The following is a 19,313-nucleotide window of genomic DNA, read 5'->3' as shown; positions in this document are numbered from 1 at the left end:
CCAGCCCCTATCCTGGGGCTCAGGGCTGGGGGTTCCCTAGCATGTTGTGTGCTTATGCTGTAACCCATTAACCCCTGTGGGAGTGGAGATCAGGCTTTCTTTGTTCCCTGGGCAAAGGCCCCCACCCACTCCCTCCTCCCAGCCACCTCTTGTAGGGGGCCACTCTCTCCTCCTGGAAGCTCCAACCTGGCCTTGGAAGAGTTTAGATGTGAGGATCCATGGAGACCACAGGTCACACTGGACATCTATGGTTGGAAGAGTCCAAGGGGAGGACCAGCAGGACCATCACCTTTGGAATTGGCAGGGGAAGGAAATGTGGCAAGCTGTCCATCCTGTCCCAGACGCTCTGAGCAGTAATCCTCCTGCCATGTTGTGCTGAAGCTTCTGCTGACAGAGCCGAGGGGGCTGGCTGTGAGTAAAAGGCCAGTTGAAGACTTGGTTCTGCCCCATCCAGCTCTGTGGGCTGAGCTGACCCCTCACCACCCTGGCCTTGCTTTCCTCATCTGAAAATGGGACCAGAGATTGGGTTTTAGCATGACCCCAAATCCGAAATTGGTGGCTGTAGAGTCACCTGGGAGTTTTATGCAATTATGGATGCCTGGGTCTCCGTGGGTGAGGCCCCGGGTGGGTATAAGTTTGGGGAGCACCCAGGCGATTCTGCTTCTGTCACTTTAGGAGCCAATGAGCTGGCACCCGTAGGGCCCCTTCTGCGCTAACAGTCTGCGGTTCTCTGACTGCATTGCATTCACCATAGCCCTTCAGTGCTCCCCAGAGCCTGGGAGTGAAATACATCCAAGCCATTCATGATGGGCCCCTCCACAGGGAGTCGTTCCCTTTTCTTCCTTGCGGGTTGTTAGCAAAGAGAACCATAAAACTCTGGGGCTGGAGGGACCCCAGGGAACATGCCCCTTGCTTAATGTCCTTGTCAAGACTGTGTTTTCCTGGAGGGAAGGTGGAATCCTGTCCAGCTCGTGTCCCCAGAGCCCAGGCACTCCCAGGAAACCCAGAGCCTAACAAGAGGGCCACGTAGAGACCCTCCCAGAGCCAATATTTAGCCACCTTCTATGGGACAGCCCTCCCCTGGTGTCCTCATTAGCCCTGGGCGGCACCAGTGCTGCTTGGCCTTAGGGAGTTCTGCCCCAAACGCATCCCGTTTCCTCCTTCACAGGAGCGCGCCCTTCCCGCAGGAGCAGGTGAGCTCTCCTACCTAATTTCCCCTGAGCTTGTGCTCACCTGCTACTCCACAGCAATATTCCATTTTTGCTTCATTCTCCTAAGTGGGGAGAGCCTTTTTTGTTTCTTATAAGCCCAGGTGGAGATTCTCCAATTGCTGGTCCCCTCCACAGTTTTCCCCAATAGTCTTGTCAGCTGAGTGAAGCTCAGAGAGGTTAGGCCGCTAGCCTGAGGGAACACAGCATCCTGGAAGTTCCGGGTGGCTGTAGAGCAGGTGACCTCTGCTGTATAGTTTGATGTGTGTGTGTGTGTGTGTGTGTGTGTGTGTACACTTTTATGCTAGTGTGTCTCTGTGAGTGCACAGATTTAGAGTCTCCAGAGGAGGTCTAAGACCATGGGAGAAGCAATGGGTTGACGTCTTGGTGTTCCTTATGGCCAGGCCTGTGCTCAGCTGTGCCATTGAGAAGGTGCAGTTAAAAATCCTTTCCCTGAGGAGCTCTTCCTCTGCAGCCTTCATGGATCCCCATGTCCCCAGAAGAGTCCTGACTACTCAGTCTGGCATTCAATATGACCCCATCTTTTCTTCAGATCAGTATTGGGTTGGGGGAGGGGGTGTCTTGGTTTTCTGAGATGTGCACTTTTCTCTCAGCAAGCTTTCCATCTGGCCAGCTGCCCTTGGCTGGCCTCTTTAGCCTCTGCACTGCAGAGATCCATGGAATCGGCGTGTCTTTAGAGATTGTCTGGCTCCATCCTCTCATTGTACCAATGGGGACACTGAGGCAGGGATTGTGAGAGGCAGGGCATTGTTCAAGGGCACACAGCAAGTTAAGAGACTGAGATGGGTAGAACCCAAGACACTTGGGCCCCTGGCCTAGCTTCCTTCTGCTGTGTAGCAGGGACCTCCTTCCTGCAACCACAACACCAAACTTCCTGACCAGTGGGCACTCTCAGGCCCCCTCCTCTTTGGGGCTTTTGTGCCCAAGAAGCCATGCTGCCCCCCACCCCCCAAGACCGAGGGCTCCTTGACGTGGGACCAGTCCATACGCCATAGTCCTCAGACCAGGACCTGCATCTTAGTGGTTACAAGAATAATAATAATGATGATAACGGCCAGTATGTACTGAGTATTTGCATTGTGTAGCATATTATTATCTCACTGAATTCTCTCAGAATCCTGTGGGGTGGGATTAATATACTCATTTGGTACATGAGAAAACAGATTGAAGGCTCCCATCCCCGCGCCCCACTGGATTGCACTTTGAACCATGGGGTTGAGGAGCTGGCAATTTGGAGAGAAGGGATTTGGAGATTCTGCCATATGGGGTTGTAGAAATCACACACTCCCCAGGCAGGGTACCCCAAATTGAGGGTGTGGGAGCCCTTTCCTCGGGACTGGGTGTGACTAGAGGAAAAGCAGTGCACGGATTCTGCCAGCATCCCCGGCTGGTTGGGCACAATCCCCACGGCCTCCCTCTGATCCCCAATTAGAGCCCCCAGGTGCCCCTCCTCACCTTGAAGGGCATCTCTGCAGACCAAATAGAAGGGGGGAATAGCCTGCGAGCTCGGGAGGCGGGAAGGGGCATCATGGCCCAGTGACAAAATCATTGGACTTGGATGCTGCTGTCTCCACCGAACTCGGTTTTCCCTTGTAAGTGCCCCTCCCCCATCTGCTGCCTTCATATTGAAGGTTTTTTTAATTTTTTGTTTTCGGTCTTATTTTTCCTTCCCTTTTTTTGTTTTTGTTTTTTCTGCCATCCCTGTTGTAACTTTTTGTGTTAGAGGGTTTCATTATCGCCTCCTTTGCCCAACTTGAAACAGGGACCTATCATTGTGTCTGTTTCCAGAACAGTGCCTTGGTCACGTCACAAACCCCAAACATTTCCCTGCCCCTCCAAGTACCCCCAAGCTGTGTCCATGAGGGGGTGTGTGTGGGGAAGTGGTGGTGGAAACCAGAGACAGACACTGGTGCTTGGAGGGGTTTTTTAATTCTATTTAAAACAATTGTTTTGTATAAATAAAAGAAAATGGGAAGTGAAAAAAAAAGAAAGCAGATTTCAGGGAGGTTAAGTGATTTGTCCAAGGCCACACAGCCAGGTGTTCAAACACTAGAGTGCTTAACCACTGTACTGTCTGCTACAGCTTAGCTACTCCAACTGTGGTCCCTGGACCAGCAGCCTCAACATCACCTGGGAGCCTGTTAGCAATACAGGTGTCAGCCCTCACCCCACACCCAGAGAATCCGAGTCTGCATCTTGGTTAAGATCCCCCGGTGATTTGTGTGCAGATTACAGTTTGAAGAAGCACTGTGCTACATGACTGAAAGATCACAGAAGGGGAAGGGAAGATTCTGGCAGTTCCAGCTCTCACACAGCTCACCTTTTCCTTGGGGAATGGCCGAGACTAGCCCTCACGTTGAGGGACTAGGGCCTCAGCCCAGGACGGTGACTGACCAGGGAAGAGGCAGGGGTAAAGGGTCATTTTGTTTGGGTCTTCAAAAACAGAAACAAAACCAAATTTTGTTATTCCGGTAATAGGTCATCCTTACAGAAAAGTGAGAACCTAAAGATACGCCAAAATCCCAACCACCCACCCATAAACCCAGCGCTAGCTGGATGCTCTTGGCTTTGAATCTGTTTGGGAGGCCGCTTCAGGCCCGCTTCAGGCGGCCGAGGGAGCAGCTACCTGGGAGCACAGTGATTTTGAGTTAGAGATTTTTGAGGTGGGTTAAAAATAGAGCCCTATTGGCCAGGCGGGGGTGGGAGGCAGACAGCCATTCATCTGCTGTAGGGGGGAGACGAGACCCCAGAGTCGGGGAGGAACAGTGAGGGGGGTGGTGGGCGTTTATTCTCCTCAGAGGCGCGAGCGGAGGGCGGTGGAAAGCAGAGCTTTCCAGCGTGAGGGGGCGGGGAGGCTAAAATGCCAGACTCCTGAGCCCCGCCCCCCTCGGGTGGGTGGAGCGTGGGGAGGGGGCGGGGCCGCAGCGCTGCCTCCGAGAAAGGTGCAGGAGAACCTGGACGCAGAGGGGCGGGGAGGGGCTGGTCGACGCTTCCCAGTAGCTTTATTGATTGTGAGGGAGGGAGGGCAAGGAAGGTGGCCCACGTGTGTGCGTTCCCACGTGGGTTTTGTGGGCAGGCACGTGGTCTCCTTTGCCTATTACACCTGCCCTTCAAATGGCCTCCCTCTGTCTCCTCCTCCTTAAGCGCCTCCGGGAAATCTGCTCTTCCTGCCCTCGCGTCGGACAGCACCTTTGTCTGCACGGGCCGCCTGGGAGTTCCCCGGGGACCCGTGTGTGTCTCTCCCCTGACACACGTTAGAAGACTCTTTACAGCATGGGACACTGGTCGGTGGTTACTGGTGGATTTATTTTTCTGATTAAAAGGTAATATTTGCCCATTATGGGGAATTTAGAATATAAAGGTGTAATGGAGAAAACAAAAATCACCCGTAATCCCATTACTTAGAAATATCAGTGTTAACATTTTAGTGTATTCTTTTTTATTTTTATTTTTGCCAGTCTCCACCACCCCTCCCCCCAGCAGCCTTTAATCCACCCATTTATTTAACAATAAGACAATTTTGCTGAGGACTGCCACTCCTCCCCCTCCAGCCCCAGCTCTTCGTTTACATCTTGGAAAAGGAAGAGAAGTCATTTCTGCTCTTGGGGAGCACACAGCAGGTTTGGGGAGATGGGACTCATCCTGGGTCCACAAGGTGGGGATGATGTCGGGAGATTCTAGGGGAGAAGTGGAGCTGCCTCCTCTTGCCCTCCCCTACCCCCCACCTCCTGGATCTCTGGGCCAAGCCTATTGGAGAGAAGGGAGAATCCTCAAAGTCCCCAGAGAGGGGACATGCCTGTAACAGAGGGAGCTTAGTGTGTTGTGTCACCGTGGGCCTGTGCTGGTCAGGCTGGAAATACACTCATGGCCTCTGTTGACGTCTGTAACCTCAGTGTCCCCCCACCAGCCCCCTGTCATCCCACTGTGTCAGAACCCCAACCCCATGATTCTCCTGGCCTGTCTCTTGTTCATCTACCTCCCCCCGCCGCCCCCTTCCACCTCCTCCCTCCTCTGTGGCTTTCCCACCATCATCTTCACCAGGTGGGGGCCATTTGCTAGTGGATGTTGCTGGAAGTCTTCGTGCCTTGGGTGTTCGGATGGGATAAATTCCTCCCTGATCATCGGAGGCCTGTGAAAGCCTTGTGGGAGGGAGCTGGGGTGTCAGAGGGCTGTCCATTTTGTGTAGCTTCTCCTGGGCCTCCTGCCACTCAGCCTTTGGCTCCCAAGGGATTCATTCAGTCATTCATTTATTCACTCTTCCACCCATTCCCATGTTTTTTGGACCTTTTTTGGACCTACCTCATAAAAAGCACTGTGGCAAGTTCAAAGAGTCAAGTGGCCACAAGATAGACAAACATGCAATTCCATCACAGTGTGACAAACACTATGCTGGGGCAGCACGAACAAGTGGTACGTAGCCAGATTTCCTAGGAGACAAAGGTGGCCTCCCAGGAGAAGTGACGGCTCCTCTGAACCAAGTGGCCTGGGGTGAGCAGGGGTGGGGAGGAGAGCTCCAGGCAGATGACAGTATGTAGGAAAGCCCAGAGGAGAAGGGAAGTGCGGTGTGTCTGGGGCACTGAAAGCTGCTGAGTGTGTCTGGAGCAGAGCATCTCACACAGGGGAGGCATGGCGAGAATCAAGGCAAGAGAGGACACCGAGTCCAGATCAGGAAGTGCCCAGGAAAGACAGTGAGGATCTTGGATTTTAGCTGGGAGTGTGGAAGGACTTTGGGCTTGGCAAAGCGTGGAGAGGTTGTGGACCCTACCCTGGACCCTGAGGTCTGTGGGGTCCTGGGAGAGGCAGAAGCCCAGTTAGGAAGCTGCTGAAGTAAGCCAGGTGGTGAGTTGATGAGCCATGCCGGATCCCGCATGACTGAGTGTTGGAGGGTAAGCGAGATGGGAGAGTCGAGGATAATCCCCAGGTTTCTAGGCTAAGCATTTGGATGGCTGGTGCTATCACATGCTGGAAGCCCAAGTCTATGGGGGAAGCTGCTAAGTTATATCTGGCTATGTCAAGAGTGAAGTTCCCATGGGACATCGAGGTGTAGATGTGTAGTCAGCAAGTGAACACATGGCTATGGGGCTCAAGGGAGAGGTCTGGTCTGGAAGCCAGTGGAATAATGAAGCCTTGGGAGTTGGTGAGGTCACCCAGGGAGAGAGTAAGGAGAGAGAGGAGGTGGGGGCCCACAGGAACAAAAACATTTAAAGGTCATGCAGGGGAAGAGGAGCTCCTGCAACGGGAGGGAAAGGAGAGGCAGAACAGAGAAGAGCCAGCGGAGCAGGGTGTCTCAGCAGATATGGTGCACAGCATCAGATGATGCAGAGGGTCAAGATGGAAACAGACCGGAAAGTGTCCTTGGGATTTTGCAGCAGGACGTGTGCATCGGCAGTGTTGCTGGAGGGTTGAGAGGCATGTTGGGGACGGACGTGGAAGTGAGAGAGTGGGGATGGCGACACGTCTTTCAGGAAGCTTGGTTCTGAGCGGAGAAGAGATAAGACAGTAGGGCTTCGGGAGAGATTTTATTTTTTTTTAAGTGCAGAGAGCTTAAAAGCTGATGGAAAAGGATGAGTAGAGAGGGAGATTGAAGATACGGGCGAGAGAGAGGATAACCTGTAGATAAAGCTTCCTGGGGAGGAAAAAGGGAACAGTGTCAGGAGGGCAGGTGGAAGAGTCACTGATTCCCTTGTGACTGGGGAAGGGAAAAGTGGTGAGGAAGAGACAAGCAAGGGAGTAGTCTGGTGGTGGGAAGAGGATGGGGACATTCTGGGGGCTTGTGTTTTCTCTGTGAAGTAGAAGTGGTGTTATCTGCTGGGAGGGAGAGGGGAAGTGGTAGTTTCAGAGCTTTGAGGAGAGAGGAGATAATTTGGAAAAGCTGCTGTGGGAGATGGGTGGGAAAGGTCGTTAGGGTCTCCTGGAGGATGGGCTGGTAGAGGTGAGGGCCCAGCTGAGCATGGAAACCTTGATGAGGAAATAGAGGCACAAGGAACTAAGGCACTTGGTGTTTAGTAGGACTGGTCTGAGGTCTGAGGTTTTCTGCACAGCCCCCCATGTAAACAGGAAAAGAGCTGATGTTGGTTCTGAGCTAGGATTGTGATCTGGTGAAGCGGGTGCCAGAAGGACGGGGCGAGAGAGGCTGATGAGCAGGACCCTTATGCCTGGGGGTGACGGGAGGAGGCAGGAGGGTTCTCCTGGGAGAATTAGAGGGTCAGCCAACTTCAGGCTCCTGGGACACTAAAGAGTAGACTTAGCATGATTGGATAAAAGAGCTGGAAGGAAAGGAGGTTAGGGTGAGAGAGAGCATTGAGACTAGAGGTGTACCAACTGGAGATAGAGACCCGATCCAGGGTGTGCTCTTGGAATGGACTGGAGTGAAGACACTGGAGGCAGGACTTCAAGCCACTGGGAGGCTGGGTGTTTATTGTTGGGCTGCTGAGAAGGAGTAGAAGTCACCCACGATGATGGCAGGATTCGGAGTGGGACAGAAGGCTGTGAACCAGGTGCCAGCATCACCAGGGTCCCCGAGGGTGGCAGATGGATGCTGGAAAGATGGGCAGCAAATGACAGGACGCTCAAAGGATCTCGTAGACATTCCTACCACAGACGGGAAGGGGCATCGGTGTGGAGGGGGGAGGGTGCTCACTCCACCCTCTGGGGTTTGGGAGAGTGACACAAGTAAAGTTCACTTCAGGGAAAAAACAGATGGGCTAGGGAGTGAAGAAGTTGGGGTTGAAGATGCCGTGGAAGAGAGCTCAGGAGACAGGTTTGGGAGGGAGAGGTGGAGTAGGAGTAAGCACAGGGTTTGGGAGAGAGAAAATACTACCAACCAGGTTTATATTTGTATAGTGTGGTTAGAAGTGGGACTCTGGAGTCACCAGGCTGTTTGGGTTTGAATTCCTGATCCACCATATACAGCAAATTTCTCAACTTCTTGTGCCTCAGTCTCCTCAACTGCAAAATGGGCATAATCATAGTATTTACTTCATAGGGTTTTTATGAGAATTAAATGAGATGGTCTATATAAGGGACTCAGGTGAGTGCCTGGCAAATAGTAAGTGCCCAGCAGATGTTGATGGCTGTCCTCCTCCGTTCTCATCGTCTTCATGAGCAGCTTGGGCAGTTTTCTATGCTGGGCCTGGAATGGAGGGTGAGGCTCCCAGCTCCCGTCCATTTCTCAGACACAAAAGACTCCTGGCTTCTTTGTTGAGGGGCTAGAAGGAGAGTTAAGTGGTACCTGATGAAAGGGGCAGGTTGTGACGACTGCTAACGTAGACACACTGCACAGTTAGGCAAAGCTCATGGAGAAGGAGGCAATTGAACTGGGCTTTGGATGAGGGAAGGGAGTTCAAAAGATGGGGGTTCAAGAGGTAGGGGTGGTTCTCAGGAGGAGGAACCAGGAGGTGGATGGAGATGGGGCCAAAAGTTGGGTGTCCAGTTGACTCCTGTGAAGGAAGTGGAAGGGAGAAGAGGGAAGAGGGGTCAGGGGGTGCCAGACCAAGGAACTCGAACCTTCTTCTGTAGTCAGTGGGAGTCTACCAAAGGGGGGTTCAAGCATGGAGTGACATAATCATAATGCTATTTGGCCAGATAACCCAGAGAGCATGTGGTTTGGAGGGAAAGAGGGAGGAGGCTGAGACCAGGTGGGCAGCAGGGGCAAGGGTCCAGGTGAGGAGTAGTGAGGAACTGATCTAGGACAGAGCAGTTGGGGACCGATTCAGAAGCTGTCATTGAAGAGGCCAGACAAGACTTGGCCACTGCTTGGGGGGCCTGCAGGGGCGGGTGGGAGGAAAGAGAAAGCAGCTGAGGATGGCTGTGAGGTTTCCAGCCCAGGTGATTGAAATGCTGACTGTGCCATTCAGTTTTGAGGAGAAAGATGCTGAGCTCAGCCTTGAACTTGTTGGGTGGAGGGGCCAGCAGGCCCTCCAGGTGGCAGGTGGGAATGCAGTCTGGTGCTAGGAGCGGTCTGAGTGGGAGCCGTCTGCACAGAGGGAAGGGTACAAGATGGGGCCGTGGGTGTGCTGCTCACCCAGGAGAAAGCACGGGGGACCCCACCCCCCACCCCCCGCATCCTGCCACCAGCACTGCAGGGACATAGGCGTGTCTGGGGCAAGGCTCCTGCCCTCAAGGAATCCACAGTTTTCTAGGAGATCCAGAGCCAGGGCCCAGGCTGGGCTGTGGCTCCATCAGTGAGAAGATGGGGAGACCCAGAAGAGGTAGCACTTCAGGTGAATGTTGAAGGATGGAAAAGATCTTAATGGGCAAAAACCAGACATTCTCTTTCTTACAGCTGACAGCATTCCCAGTGGATATCATTTGTGTCAAAATGTATGCAAGTGGGTGTGCAAGAAAGTATGCCTGTGTGAAAATGGATGCGTGTATGAAGACAAAATTTAACAGGAGTGCGTAGATGAGAGTGTGTATACAAAAATGTGTTCGTGTGTGTGTGTGAGAGAGAGAGTATATGTGCTCGGAGGCAAGCATGGGCAGGTATGGACAAGAGGAAACTAAAGGAAGTCATCCCTATTCTGGGACTTCCACTTCTGCCTCTGTTTTATCACCCTTCACATCCTCTTCAGCCTCCAGGGAAGGAGAGGCCCCTTGGTCTGGTCCTTGAGTCTCCGAGTTCAGGATCATGAGCCTTCTATCTTCTCTTCCCTCAGCTCCCTTGAGGCCATAACCTTCCACTCAGACCATGAAATGTTCCAGGTATCTGTATAATGGGCTGTTGGGCTTTTTGCCACCCCTTTCCTTCTGCCTGTGGGCCCCCCGCTCCTCCAAAGCTGGCCCACGGGCCACTCCCTCCTGCTGAGAGGCCATCACCTGCCTAGATGGACCTATTGGTCCAGTTAGAAAATAAGGTCCAGAATTGAGGGAGAACAGACCTGGGGTCCAGGGACAGGGCTTCCAGAGCCCAGTTGGTGGCTTGCTGGCTAGGACTTCCTCTCAGCTTAGAGAACACTGGGATGCGGAGGGTCATCTGGCTTTCGGGAGACCAAGGCCTCTGATTCAGGGCTGTGCCAACTCCAGCATGCCCGAGTCTGGCCATCCATTGCTTCCCTGCCAGGGCCTGCCACCTGCCACTATGGATGCGTAGCCTGGATTGTGGGATTTATTCATGAATGATTCTAGGGGTAGTGGGGGCCAGGGGAGCATTGGGCCTCCAGGTTGAGGCTTTGGAAATGTTAACCCTCTTGGTGGACCTTAGTTTTCCTTTCTACAGGATGGGTACAACTGTGCCCGATTGACTGCTGATGACTGGGGTGCTTTTAATACTTGAGAGGTGTGTTAGTTTCCCCACCCAGAAAGTACCTTAGAAGGCCTGGCATCAGGAAGATAAGTCCCCTTGAAACCTCTTTGCAACCTTCTCTTCTCTCTTGTCTCTGGAGCAGGGGCTGTACCTGCTGTGGTAGGCTACCTCCATAGTGTGATGCAAACGTGCCAGAAAGGCTTGTCCACCTCCCCGCATCCCACTGAGGTGCCTAAAATCCCAAGAGGTCAGACTCTGGCGTTCCACAGACCTTTCTGAATTAGGGGTCTGCTCCTTACTAGCTGTGTGGTCTTGGGCAGATACTTCTTTCTGAACCTCAGTGTCATCATCTGTAAAATACAGATAATAGGGCTTCCCTGGTGGCGCAGTGGTTGAGAATCTGCCTGCCGATGCAGGAGACACGGGTTCGTGCCCTGGTCCGGGAAGATCCCACATGCCGCGGAGCAGCTAAGCCCATGAGCCATGGCCGCTAGGCCTGCGTGTCCGGAGCCTGAGCTCCGCAACGGGAGAGGCCACAACAGTGAGAGGCCCACATACCGCAAAAAAAAAAAAAAAAATACAGATAATAGCAGCCACCTTAGTGCTGGTGTGAGGAATAAATGAAGTAATGCATTAAAAGCACCAAGTAAGTGCTTGATACATGTGAGTGTTTTGGGGTCTTTTTGAATAGAGCCTTTTCAGTCACCAAGGAGTCCCCCACTGAAAATGTGCAGGGACATTAAGGAATCACTTGAGATGCTTCTGATCACTAGGACTGAGAGAGAAGAGGGGTCAGAGAGCTGCGGATGCAGTGGGGAGGCTGTTGCTACTTCCCCTGGCTGGGCCAGGACCCTGGGGATGGCAGGCGCACTGGGAGCTGTCCGTGGTGCTGAACACGATTTTTTGCTCTTTGCTGGCCCACCTTTCAGAAATCTGTGCAACCGTCTGGCAAAGAGTAAGGAAGCATAGTGTACAAGGCCAAGGTCAGCTCCCAAAGCCCAACTTCTGTTACCTCCTCCAGGAGCACTTCATGACCTCATCTTTCTAGGCCACCAGGAGCCCACCTTTTCAGATGCCTGGGCTGCTGCCTGGGATGGTTTCTTACATCATTGCCAAACTTGTCTTCTGTCTTCTGGCTAAGCCTTAGACCATGAGTTCCCTGAGATCAGGGCATCTCTATGCTGAGGTAAATAGGTTCTGCTGTCCAATTATCCAGGGAATATTGTGGGCCCTGACTTCCACCACTGGCTGTTCTGGAACCATTATTAAGTTCCCGTCCACCCACCCCCTGTAGATGCTTTGCTTTGGCTCTTCCCTGGAAGATTTCATCTACCTCCCTCACCTCTTTCCTGTGAATTTTTTGACTTGAATTACTTATTTACTCATTTAAAAATATGGGCTAGGCATAAGTCAGAGCATTTTACAAATATCAGTTCATTTCGTTCTTATAACAGTTCCACTAGTTAGGTAATGTTATCCTCATTGAGCAGATGAGGAAACTGAGGCTTGGAGAGATTAAGCAACTTGCTAGCAAATGATGGAACCAGGAATCAAATTCAGGTGGGTTGGCCTGAGAGCCTGTGCTGCTTTCTTCCCACCATATTATGCTGCCTTTTGAGTATCTCTTTGATGCTCCAGGACAGTGGTGTGTGGGAAGAAGTGCTCCAGTGTTCCAACCCCAGCCCAGATCAGGCACCAGAAATATTCCTTAGCATCTGGAAATTCATGATTGAAACAGTTAATCAGAATGCAAGGAAATGGGTGTTTTTGCCTCATGTAATTTGGTTTTATGAAGACCACTAAATGAAAACATTCTCCTGTTAATTACTGTCTCAAATTTGGTCTGTAATTGAGGGAACTAGAGCTTGGGAGAGTGTAGAAACCCGCTGGAGTAGCAGGCCTGCCCGAGTCAGCATTCCAAGCTGCCTTGTACCCACTCTGTTAATTTTAGAAACTCTTCCAGTCTGGGTGTATTATTAGCTTTATGTACAGAGGCCACAAGGCTCTCAGTGGCCTCTCTATGTCACAATTTTTTTGTTTTGTTTTTCCCAAGAGATTAAATAAAAGGAACGATGGCCATGTGTACATAGGGGTGTTTGCACACTGTGTGTGTGTGAATGAGGATACCTGTGTATGACATCTAATGAGTGTCTGCAGCTGTCTTTGAATGGTGTGCATGAGGCTGAGTGGAGAGTGTACACAGCTTGAGAGCAGCATAGAAGCTGAAACCATTCTCCCAGGGCCCACAAGTCATTAGCAGGATGTGCTGTGTTCTGTGTAGTGGGTGTGAAGGCTGGGGTGGGTTCTCCCAGATGGCACAGGGGGAGTAGGGCTGACAAAGGGGTGGTGGGCTGTGGGGCAGAGAAGGAGCTAAAGTTGACCTCTTGGCACCAGACTTAGAGTGAAAAGCCTTAGCCCAGTGAGGCTCTGACTTGAAGTCCCGTCTTGATGCCCTGAAGAACTTGACTTTCAGAGGAGCTGCCGGAAGCTGCCTTTCTGGAAGCCACACTTCCCTGAGCTGTGTGATGTGGGACAGCTCTCTTGCCCACCTTCACTGAAGCAGGCCCTACCCTCTCCTTGACTCAGAGCGCCATTCTGAGTCTGACAAAGAAAGCAATTTGCTGGGGAGTAATTTTTTTCAAACTTGGAACTCTTCAGGCCGGGGCACTTTGGTTTTGCGGTGGGACCCACTGAAGACTCCAGGAAAGCTTATCTTTTTGTCTCCCACTCCCTCCCCCCTGGCTTCCCTGCAGTAGAGAATTAAAGATGGCTGAAAGGTTATTTCTCTTGGGAGAAGACAGGCTTATTTCTGCCCAACACAATACCGTTATCTGGCATTGTGTAACTGTCTAGATTACTAGCAGAGAGAAACAGCTCTGCAGTGCAAGTTTTCAGTTTTAGGGCCAGCCCTGGGGTGGCTGGCTCTTGGGCAGGGTCCCTGGTCATGCCTTCTAGACATAGGGTCTCTGCCTACCTGTGCTACCTGCATACTCCAGAGGGGCCCCTGCTGGGCCAGATAGGAGATGTGTGAGTTGGCTTTTACCTCCTCGTGTTGCTTAACCTCTCAGAGGCTTTGCCCTGAGGGTCCCTCCCCACCTCCCCAGGAAATATTAGCAGTTGCTTTGAGGCCTTAGAAGAAGTGATGCTGGAAGCCCCCACTAGTCTAATTCTGTTGCATTGAGTGGTACCTCACTGGTGCCTGAAATCACCCCGTTAACACTGCCTGTCACTTTGCTGTACACCTGAAACTAACATAACATTGTAAATCAACTATACGCCGATAAAATTTTTTAAAAAATTTTATCACAGAAACTTTGTTAACTGAAATAATTATTCTACCAAATAATGTTAAAGGAAACTTTTTAAGAAAAAATGAGAAAGTATTTGCAATATTTTATTGGATTAATATATTGATTATTCAATCAGTATTTATTTAAATGTGTACTTGAAGATCAAAAATATCTACTTTGCTAAATATAAATTATTTGCTGGAAAAAAATAAAATAGTTGAAATATATTTTTTTAAAAAAGAAAAACACTGCCTGCATTTGAAGATATCACTGACCTTCCCTACTGCTGTGTTAGAAGTAAACCTCTGAGGAAAAGAGATGGTCAGACATTTTCTGACTATAGGGGATAGACTAAAGGGAGGCCCCCTGAGAGCCAGTGTGGGAGAAGGCCAGATCAGAATTACAGGACCGAGCGTGGAGGCCCCGCCCCTCATTGCACAGTGGGGAAACTGAGGCCCAGAGTGGGGAGGGGACCTGCCTGTCAGTGACAGAGCTAGGACTGGATCCCACGCCTCCAGCCTCCCAGGCTCCTGCTGTGTGTCTGGACCTCCCCTGTTCTCTGGTCACGGTCTGTGGCATGTCTGCCTGCCAGCCCGTCTCAGGCCACAGTTGACCCTCAGGGAGGATGGAGCATCCTGGCCTGAGCCTGGGATGGTGCGGGGTGAACTACTTCTGCTGCTAAAACAGCCTCTCGCCTCTCTCTGGATGTCATTATTTAGTTTGCTTTTCAGCCTCTCACTGGGGCATGGGGATTGGAGTAGGAGGCTTGTCATCGGGGATCTCATGGAGGGGCAGGCAGAAGACATCCCTAAGGATGACTAAGGAAGAGCCTGTTTCTATGCCAGTCACGACATCTTGCCCTGGTACCCGTGCATCTATCTCCCGCAGGGTCTCAGAACCTCTGAAGACTTCTCTCTCCCACCTTTGCTGTCTCTGAGCTTTCTTTTAGTCTGTAATTCATTCTCTCTCTCCTCCTATGACTGACCTGTGTGTCTCTGGGCAGATTTTACTGGGACCTGACCATGTTGCTGCTGATGGTGGGAAACCTGATCATCATTCCTGTGGGTATCACCTTCTTCAAGGATGAGAACACCACACCATGGATTGTCTTCAATGTGGTGTCGGACACGTTCTTCCTCATCGACTTGGTCCTCAACTTCCGCACAGGGATTGTGGTGGAGGACAACACAGAGATCATCCTGGACCCGCAGCGGATTAAGATGAAGTACCTCAAAAGCTGGTTTGTGGTGGATTTCATCTCCTCCATACCCGTGGACTACATCTTCCTCATTGTGGAGACACGCATCGATTCGGAGGTCTACAAGACCGCCCGGGCCCTGCGCATCGTCCGTTTCACCAAGATCCTCAGCCTCCTGCGCCTCTTGCGTCTCTCCCGCCTCATTCGATATATTCACCAGTGGGAAGAGGTGAGTGTTCAGACCCAAACCTCTTCAGGGAAGAGGTATCTTCCCTCTAGGGGAGTGAGGGACCAGCGGGTAACCTCAGATAGTTGGATATGGGCTGTCGGATTTTAGCAGGCACGTCTCTTCCAAGAGGACAAATATTAGTAACTTCTTGACTTCTTATCATGCACTGGATATAACACGAATCGCTTCACAGGCAACATCCCATTTAAGTCTCTAACAACCATAAAGGGTACCATATAGGTAGGTATAAGTACTCATTTTTTACATGAGGAAATAGAGAAATATGAAGAGATTTATATAGTGTCACAGAATTATTAATTGGTGGACCTGGACTCCAGGGCCTGCATTGTTAATCACTGTACTGTACTGTGGAGGTTGCAAACTCAGAAGCTTGTGGGGGCCAGGCAGGGAATGTGAATGGGTGAAAAGGGCCATTTGGAGGACAATAGGGAGTGTGGTGGACTGGGGAAAACTGGAGACCATATCTTCCATCTGTATCAGGCAGTCTCTACTCAGCTCTAGCCACTGTGGCCAAGTGAGAATGGGCTCAGGGTTGCTAGATCTACAGATTTATCATGAGAAGCAAAAATCTGGATTTTTGTGTGAATTTTGTTGGCAACTGTCTTAGGTTGGGTTCTTCTGGTGCAGACCCTGAGATGAGGATTTGTATGAAAGTGATTTATTTTTTTTGATGGGGAGCAAAGTGTTTCCAGGAAAATCTGGTAAGGGACTGGGGAAGAGGGGCAGGGAAAGGAAGGAAAGGAAGGAAGGAAGCCAAACAAGGGTGACACCAAGCAAATCCTGTGGGGAGCTCCAGGATGGTGTATACCACACCTGGGAGTTGCCCCAATCAGGGCAAAGGAGTTGGAATTTTTATATCCCCTCACCTGTCAGTCACTGGCTCAGGACCCTTCCAGCCCTTGGTGCTAGCAGGCAAAGCGGTTTCCTGCAGCCAGGCCTCTGATAAAGAGCCACAGGTGCTAGCTGTAGGGAGTTCAAGCCTGGTGCTTTCCTGGTGTTGTGTGAGAACAAACTGTAAAGGGATCCTAGAGGCTCTGGACAGAGCACTGACTAGAGAAACTGAATAAAAAATTATAAAAGAACTAGGTGGCCAACACCATTCTGAACAAACCTAACTCATCTGTGGGCTGAATGCGACCATCTGTGGGAGAAAGAGAGGACTGCAGGCTGGGGTTTGAAAAAAACAGGTGACCTTGTGAGACTTTCTGCTACCACCAAGTACTACCTTTTGGAGGTAGCCACAGGCAGGCCAGACTGGATGTACCAGGGTCGGGGAGATGTGTTCTGTGAGACTGTCCGCCTTGGGTTCTGGAGCGGGCTGTGGCCTGGGGAAGCTTCCACAGAGGTGCGTTTCTTGCCATGGCTCACTGCCAGTCTCCTGGTCTCTGCATGATTGGATGGAAATTCCCACACTCAGGACACGAAGCCCTCACCCCACTCCCAGCAGCAGCCTGGGCCCTGGGCAACAGCACCCATGGCTGAGAGTCGGGACACTGGCAGATCGAGGTCAGAGGTGTCATGAACACCTGTGCTGCAGAAGTCCCTACACCAGCCTGGCAGAATCACTTCACGGCAGAAATTCTCTTTGGTTTGGAATTTTTGCACTATATCTGCTGATAGGAGGAGCAATGACTTGTCCAAAGTCACACAGCAGACCTCTGGCAGAGCCAGATCAGACCCCAGTTAGCACTCTTGACTCCCGGCAGGGACCGGGTGAGGTGGAATGCGTGTGGGCTTTAGGGCTAGGATGACACGTGAGACCTGAATTAAAATCTGGCTCCACACTGCCAGCTGACTGACCTCGGGGCCACCTTACCCCCTGAGCCTCAGTCTCTTATCGGCAAAGTGGGTAGAAGTCGTACATTCCTCAGTGGATTGTTGTGAGGATTAAAAGAGATGATGTTTGTAAAACCCTTAGTGTGAAACTCGGTGCAGAGAACTGTTTCATAAATGCCCCTTCCCATTCAGTTGCCTTAGTAACCCTCTATGCTTCTACAGGGTGTTTACTTTTCTCAAATACTTTCTACCCATGATTTCATTGGTTGCTCAAACCTGGCTGACAAGGTCAACAGGGCAGGATTTAATACCTGTATTTGTCAGGTGAGGAAACCGAGGGTGGAAGGGTCAGCTGCCCCAGTGGCAGGACCTTGACCCAGGCCTCCTGACTCCCAGGTTCCCTGCCCTTCCCACTTTCTCAGGTGGCATGAAAGGAGGCTGCCTGGTCCTGTTACCGCTCCCTCTGTTGGGGACGACTCCCCGCTGAGGCTGGGGAGGCAGGCAGTGGAGGGTCGAGGGGTTGGGTGACTTCTACGGGACAGGCTGGGTTTGAGGAACCTGGGGGACATGTAGGTGCAGAGAGGTTGGATGTGGGTCTGAGCTCAGGGCTGAGAGGGGACAGTGCCTGTGGGGGTGAGGGTGGTGGTAGCCAGGGCCCCTCTGAGTGGCTGTAGAGGGAAGATGGAGGCGTATTTCCTGGAATGCCCTGAGGGGCTTGTCTCTTGATTTCTGTCCCAAGTGGAAATTCAGAACCTCGTTGGCTCCCTCAGTCCCCGAGAAACCCCCAACCTTCTGTGTGTCCTGGACTTAACAGCTAGACTGCCGTTAAAAGCAGAATAGTCGCTCTTTCCCTTCTCTAGCGTCGGTTTGTGTCTCCAGGCCCCAGCCTGCTGGGGGCTAGCCTTGCTCCCCACTTACACCTGGGCCCTGGGGGCCATGGTATTTGGGGGAGATTTGGCAGAGTTGCCGGTGGGTGGGCAGGGTAGGCCCTGGGATGGGAGCTAAGCTCTTCTTTTACTGTCCCCACTGCCCCTCTGGCCTGGCCACCCTCTGGGCTATCCAAAAACGGCCAGGCAGGCTCTGACCCTGGACAGAGGCCCCAGCTCAGGACCCTGAACTGGACATCGCTACCCTGTTTTGTGGGCAGGAAGGGAGATCCCAGGAGGCCAGATGGATGACTCCCCGCCCCCTCCACACATACACCCTTATCTTGCCTAGTAGCTGGGAAGGAAGTTGCTTTGAGCTGCTGTCTGCCGGGCACATTGCCCAGCTAGGGGCTCCCCCCGGACTCCTGGGGTTGGATTGGGGTTTCCCAGCTGGCCCCAGGAACCCTGTCTCCAGACCCTCAGTCGCCTTCCCCACCCTCGGGGCTTCTCGCAGCCTCACCTTGGCCTGGAGGCAGCAGCAGGGAGACCCTCTGAGGCCTCAGGTCTGCATGAGACCTGGGGAGGGAGGTGTTTCGTAGAGAAGACCCTGCTCTATCTCCTCCTCCAACTCCAGTTCATGTGAATCTCTTCCCTTCTTTAGGCCTCAGTTTCCCTGACTGTCAGATGTACTCTGATGTCCTCAGAGGCTGGGCCTCAGTCCCCACTCCAACCTCCCTCGGCGAGGATCATGTTAGCTGGTCATTCTGAGGACATGGGGGTGGTGCTGGGTGAGGGCTGGGGAGTTGGCTTCCCATGGGGAGGGAAAAGCTTGCCCAAGATCCCCTGGTGAAGCTGCAGAGATGCTGGATTCCTGACCCTCAGCCTTCAGCTGCCTCCCCCAGCCCAGCTCAGCCCAGCCCAGCTTCCCAGTAGGAGAGTTCCCGAACGTTAGTAGCAGCTCTTGGGAGTCAGGGTAGGTGGAGGGTCTCGGCGGGCGTAGACAACTGTCTCAGAGGACGCCAGCCTCTGCCTGCATCCTGGGCGATCTAGGTCAGCATCCTCCCTCCCAAGCCTCTCCCAGCCAAGCCTCTTCCCTCCCTCTGAGGTGCGAGCTTGTTATAGGCATGGAGGCTATTGTTAGAAACCGTGGTTGCCCCCCTTCAGATGTTCCCCTGCAGGGCCCAGCACCCCAGTGACCCATCCCAGAAGTCTCTTCTTTCCCTCGGCAGCATCTTGGCATAATGGGAGGGGCTAGAGGCAGGAAGTCAGGCCAGGGGGCTGTGCAGCCCACAATGAGTCTCCTCTCCCTGTGGGCCTCAATTTTTCCACCTCTCTCAGAATCGGGAGTTTGGGACAACACAGAGGCATGGTCCTGGGGGGCAGGAGCTGGTCCTCTCTATGGGCCCTAGTAAGGGACCTAGCATGACCCTCCAGTTTGTACCCAGGATACGCATGCACCA

General features: G+C 52.2%; 1 protein-coding gene across 2 annotated transcripts in view; it reads left to right on the top strand.

Annotated features, from left to right (window-relative positions):
• The window catches only part of HCN4 (hyperpolarization activated cyclic nucleotide gated potassium channel 4), a 48,996-nt gene that overhangs the window by 10,970 nt on the left and 18,713 nt on the right, over positions 1-19,313 (top strand). For both annotated transcript variants that reach the window (XM_067029330.1, XM_059055984.2), the window contains exon 2: positions 14,767-15,190. In XM_067029330.1, the coding sequence (XP_066885431.1) occupies positions 14,767-15,190 (424 nt within the window). The remainder of the gene's footprint in view (positions 1-14,766; positions 15,191-19,313) is intronic.

This window comes from Kogia breviceps, chromosome 3, assembly GCF_026419965.1.
Source record: "Kogia breviceps isolate mKogBre1 chromosome 3, mKogBre1 haplotype 1, whole genome shotgun sequence".
NCBI lineage: Eukaryota > Metazoa > Chordata > Mammalia > Artiodactyla > Physeteridae > Kogia > Kogia breviceps.
The sequence above is the reverse complement of the archived record's forward strand: the minus strand, read 5'-3'. Positions and strand labels throughout refer to the sequence as shown.